Source organism: Malus domestica, chromosome 10 (assembly GCF_042453785.1).
Source record: "Malus domestica chromosome 10, GDT2T_hap1".
Lineage (NCBI taxonomy): Eukaryota > Viridiplantae > Streptophyta > Magnoliopsida > Rosales > Rosaceae > Malus > Malus domestica.
In genome coordinates, this window is record NC_091670.1 from 32,923,008 (window position 1) to 32,929,007 (window position 6,000).

The 6,000-nt window shown below is 35.2% G+C and overlaps 1 protein-coding gene across 1 annotated transcript; it reads left to right on the plus strand.

Annotated features, from left to right (window-relative positions):
* The first annotated feature begins 3,654 nt into the window (after nt 1-3,654).
* LOC103422272 (uncharacterized protein At4g26485-like) lies at nt 3,655-5,745 on the plus strand. The gene is made up of 4 exons (XM_008360307.4): nt 3,655-3,937; nt 4,340-4,550; nt 4,773-5,135; nt 5,394-5,745. Exons 1-4 carry the CDS (start codon nt 3,784-3,786, stop codon nt 5,407-5,409), a joined length of 744 nt encoding a protein of 247 aa, XP_008358529.1. The 5' UTR covers nt 3,655-3,783; the 3' UTR covers nt 5,410-5,745.
* Nucleotides 5,746-6,000: the final 255 nt, after the last annotated feature.

The following is a 6,000-nucleotide window of genomic DNA, read 5'->3' on the forward strand; positions in this document are numbered from 1 at the left end:
AGCTTGTGAGTATCGCTTGAATGCCATATCTGGTTCTAGACATCCTTTAGACCTAGTTTTTTTTTATTTTTTTTCATTTTTTTTGTTTAACAAGAAGTTTTGTTAGATTAGCCGCAAATGAAATTTGAATCTATACTATTATGCAAGAGCTCAACTCATTGAGTATATTCATAATATATCGTGGTAGCTTCTTTGATAAAATTGCACATTTTATATATCGATGCATATAGAACCCAAATGAATTCTCATTCTTTGCTAAAAATTGGCGGAACAGTGAAGTACCAACTACCAACATATTGTGTTAACGGGTTTTTATCATAAATAGTCCTTGAAATTTACCCTCATTATCAAAATGGTTCCTGAAATTGAAAATCAATCAATGTAGTCTTTGAAAATAGGTGTCGTAAATCAATATAATTATTTCGTCACAATTCCGTTAAGTACTGATGTGACATATAAATGGGTCTCCACATGATTTATGAGTTTTTATCATAAATGATTCTTGAAATTGACTCACACCATCAAGATGGTCTTTGAAATTGATCCACACCATCAAGATTATCCATAAAATTGAAAATTGATGAATGTAGTCCTTAAAAATAGGTGTCGCAAATCAATATGATGCTTCTGCCACAATTCTATAAAAAAAATTTGTTATGTGTTGATGTGGGTTTAATAATTAATTTAAAAAGTTGTCTAAATACCTTTTTGCACAAGAGATTTTTTTTTCTTATAGTAGGACTTGCTCTAGAGGTCGCACTTGGTGCGATGGCAAGTGCCTTCGCCCATGAGCGGTAGGTCTCGGGTTCGAGACTTGGGAGCAGCCTCTCCATAAATGGGGGTAAGGCTAGCCGACATTCACCTCTCCCAGACCCTGCGTAAAGCGGGAGCCTTGTGCACTGGGTACGACCTTTTTATAGTAGGACTTGCTCTGAAGAGAGATCTTTTCCATAAATTCTCAAAGGTACAAGGCTTAACCAAGGCCTAAGAGGGTTTGGAAATAGTTTTCAACCAACAATAGACGCATCTCGATTATAACCTCATTATCTCAAGGCAGATCTCGTCGTTCCTTAAGTCACCAGACCACCAGGGAAGTGCGGAACAAACTTTCCAAGATTAAGGTTATGAGTATGTTGATCGCCTAAATGTTAATGGTGATGTCCCAGAAGTCGTTGCCAATCAGCCAAGCCATCACCAAAGGTGATATCGATCCAGATTCAATTCGGTGAAGGGTGTCGAAGTGTGTAAAAATGAGTGTATTGAGATTTTTTTTTTACAGAATAAACAGAGGTAAAGAAATGTGGACTGAGGTTGGAGGTGATTGCAGGACTGGATTTTTGGTTTCACAACTTCTATTAACTATTAAATTATTAAACCTATTTGTAATTTTTTAAATTTAATTAGACTTGTGTGATCCATTTGTGTCACATCAACACATAACAATTTTTTTTACAGAATTGTGACAGAATGACTACATTGATTTGGAGCACTTACTTGCGGGACTACATTGATCAATTTTCAATTTCAGTGACCATTTTGATGTCGCATGTCAATTTCATGAACCATTTTGATGTCATGGGTTAATTTCAATAACCATTTGTGAGGAAAAAAGACTTATGAGACCCAATTATGTGTCACATCAGCACTTAATAGAAATTTTTATGGAATTGTGATGGAAATACCACATTGATTTGTGACACCTATTTTTAGAGATTACATTGATTGATTTTCAATTTCAAAGACCGTCTTGATGGTGATGTTTAATTTCATATATCATTTGTGATAAAAACCTTTGTGATAACGTATCATCAATTTTAGTTCCAATAAAAATTATTTTATATTTCATCACGTTTTTAATTGTAATTGATTTTTATGTTTTCCTCCATTATTTGAAACAGGAAAGCTTCCCCAAGAGGCTAAATAGCCAAAATGGTCCATGAGATTTGCATAACTCATCACTTTAGTCCCTAATATTTCAAATCAATAAAAGTGGTCCATGAGATTGTCCACCATTCATCATTTTGGTCATTCCGTTAAAAACTCCGTTAAGTGTCCTGGAGCTCTTGGCTGGAAGTTTGGGCAATTTTCAAAGCTTCGTAACTTAATCGTTTTTTAACCAAATTCAACCCATAATATATCAAAACGAAGATAGGAAAGTGTATAATAAGATTATACCTATTTGTAAACCCAATGTTTTCTGGAGATGGCCAGAAAATAGCCTCAAAGTTGACTGATCCGAGAGAAAACTGGAAAACTCGCCGGAAATTGGGTAAAATTTAAACGTTCATAACTTCTTCAATACTCAACGAAATCAAGTGATTCAAAAACTAAAATCATACTTCTCGACAAGACGAAGAGAATGGTACTCATTTTGACAGCTAATTGGCGTGGTTTGGCCGGAAAATGGCTCGAAAGTGGTTGTCTTGGTATCTAAGATAGCCACTTTTGAGTTGTTTTCCGGCCAAACCACGACCAGTTAGCCGTTGAAAAGGGTACCATTCTCTTCGTCTCATTGAGAAATATGATTTTCATTTTTGAATCACTTGATATTGAAGAAGTTATAAACGTTTAAAGTTTACTCAGTTTCCGACGAGTTTTCCAGTTTTTCCTCGGACCAATCAACTTTGAGACAATTTTTTGGCCATCTCCGGCAACCATTGGGCTTCCAAATAGGTATAATCTTATTCTACAATTTCCTATCTTCATTTTGATATATTATGGGTCGAATTTGGTTAAGAAACGATTGAGTTACGAAACTTTGAAATTTGCCTAAACTTCTGGCTAAGAGCTCCAGGACACTTAACAGAGTTTTTAACGGAAAGACTAAAATGATGGATGGTGGACAATCTCAAGGACCACTTTTATTGATTTGAAATGTTAGGTACCAAAATGATGAGTTATGTAAATCTCAGAGACCATTTTTGCTATTTAGCCTCCCAGGAAGCTAGAGACCCAAAGCTTCTCTAACGCACGTAAGCAACACAGCAACGTCCTATTTTGGACTTCCACAGTTACTTTGAGAATTTATTTAAGGGAAGAGATGGCCTTTCACCAAATCTTACCAAATTACCAATCAATTAATCCAGACTTTTAAAATTTGATCCGACGACTATAATTATTATAACTTTTTAAGATATTCCCTGTTTGTACCGTTGGATCAAATTTCAAGAATCAAAATTAATTAATTGGTGGAGTTTGGTGAAAGAGATACGGTGGGGATATCTTCCCTTTATTTAAGGACTTAACACTATATTTGGATGAGAGAAATAAACTTGGAATTTGGATTAAAGACAGAAGTTATAAATTAACATGCACCAATTCCCTTGTTTGGATTTAAACATAGAAATTTAGAATTTCCGCATGGAAAAAAACTTGGAATTTAGGATCTCCAATTCCCAAGTTTAAATTTCATGTAAATATGCGTCATTTTCCAATTTCTATGATTGAGAGTTTAAAAACAATAAATTTCATATTCAATTTCATTGTTCTTTTAGGTTACCCAAACAAGAAAATTCACAAATTCTATAAAATAAAATTTCATCATTTAAATTTCCGTCATTTTAAAATTCCTTGGCAATTTTAAATTTCTTCATTCAAACATAATGTAAAATGATGAGAATCCACTCTTAATCCTCTTTGTGAGAATTTGAAAATGAATTAATCGTGCCCGTTCATCTAAGATTCGAAAGTTCTTTTAGTTTTCCCAAGAGGAAAATAATAGTAGCAAGGCAAAACAATGCTGAGATAGTAGAAGAAGAAGAACAGAATCACTGAATCAGTCAAATGGAAGTGTTTAGCTTTGAGAAAAGGATTAAGAATTACAGCAACTACCAGAAGATACTGTTAGTGGGAGAAGGAGACTTCTCTTTTGCCGTTTGCTTGGCCAGAGCTTTTGGCTTCGCTGTCAACATGGTTGCCACTTCTCTCGACTCCAGAGGTAATTCCATCACAGTCACCATCATTGACTTGTGTCAACATCCAAATACTTTAAATCTTTGTCCTAATTTCATCCCAATTCTTTTATTCTTGAAGAAACCCCAGTTGAAATTTAATTTAAATGAAAAAATCAATTTAGTATTGATGTTGCAAATTAACTTTGTATTTGGTGCTAAAATTTACATTTTGGTGATGACCCAAATGAAATAATTGATTGCGGGGACCAAAGATTTTATCTTTTTGTTTAAACTATAGAGGGTTTCAGAATCCTGATTGAAATCCTTTGCATGCTAATTGTAGAATTCATCAATGGTGAAATAATAGGCAGAGGGGCGCAAAGATTTGATATTTATTTTGTTTAAACTTGAGGGGTTCTGATTGATCATTTGCATGCTAAATGTAGAGTCGTTAATGGTGAATTATTCAAAAGCTATAAGCAATGTGAAGGAATTAGAGTCCAGGGGATGCATTGTATTGCATGAGGTAGATGTCCACAGCATGAGCAGGCACCCTTTCCTGATTAGTGTACGCTTTGATCGCATAATCTATAATTTTCCTCACGCCGGTTACTTGCATGGCTCCCGTTCCTGTGAACGCAACATGTTCCAGATTTGGTAAGTTCAAACACACTCTTTTATGCAGCTTTTTGTTTAAGGTCATGGTATATTTTGTGCTCATGCGGTGTTTGTTTACGGGCAAAGCCGGTTTTTAGGGTTTATATGAGAATGATTACTAAACGAAGGACTGGAATGACTTTGTTTCGATAGCAAGCAGAACACTAGCACAACAATGTAAACATAGGACTCAAATTCTAGACTAAATTCATGCATTTTCAGGTTTCATCAGGATTTGGTCAGGGGATTCTTTGAGAATGCAAGACAAATGCTGACCAGGGTAGGAGAAATTCATGTGACACACAAGACAACATTTCCTTTTAGTGAATGGAAAATAGTGGAGTTAGCTTATATGGCTGGATTATATTTGGTTCATGAAGAACAATTCTCGATATGGGATTACCCAGGTTATGAAAATAAGAGAGGAGCTGGGATGTGTGATCAAACTTTTCCTATTGGAATGTGTAGCACCTTCAAATTTGCCGAGATGTTGTACCGTTCTACCACTTCTGGTTTCCACCTTGGCGCTACTTCTTCGGGTCCATGGTCTGGATATTCTGGAATTAAGGGTCCTCACATGCAACTGTAAGCACACCATATCAAATTTGTTTTTCTTGATTAGTTTTGTGATGATTTTGATTACTGCATACATGAGCAAGTGAGTTGCATCGCGTGAGCCTAAATTTTTTAGGAGTCCCTCCATAAATAGGGCATTGAAAATGAGTATAATTTTGTACACGTGAAAGGAAATAAGTTCCCAGTCACCTTATATTTCCAGCTTCATATCTTCTTCATTAACTTATTGTAACGGAACATTTTTCCCAACTCTTGTTTTTATTGCAGGCCATTTTACACATAAAGTGATATTGATTGCTGGTAAGAAGTAGTATAGAGAGTACGCTTTTCGATCTATAGGCATTGGGATTCTTCATGAAACATGAGTCCCCTTGTTTCTTTCCCTGTAACATCAGAAGTTTTACTTACCAGCTTAGTTTTGAAAGGATGGTCTTGTAATTTGATCATTAACTTGGCAGTACCAGGCTTGTTGTATATGATTTTTAGTAGAAAATCAAAGACCAAGCTTTGTAAGATGATATTTCTTTGGACAATTGTAGGATGATCCTAGTCAAATACATTATATGGCTGTATATATTCCTATTCTGATGATGAACTGCAGTTTCTATTGATGTATTAATCTTGTGCCTTTTACCATGTATTACCTTTTGTCCAGCAACTTGATCTTCGAGTCTCTGAAGGGGTTTTACTTGGGGAATAGTTTTGCTCACCATCCTCAAGTGATGATGAAGCTCACCATGTTATTTATCACCCTTGGATATGTTTAAATTTCCAGATATGTGTAAAAGATAGACACTAATCGCAAAATTTAAATTCATCCAATGATAATAAGTAGGGTGGTGAGCATGAGCAAAAATGCACCCTTAAGGCTACA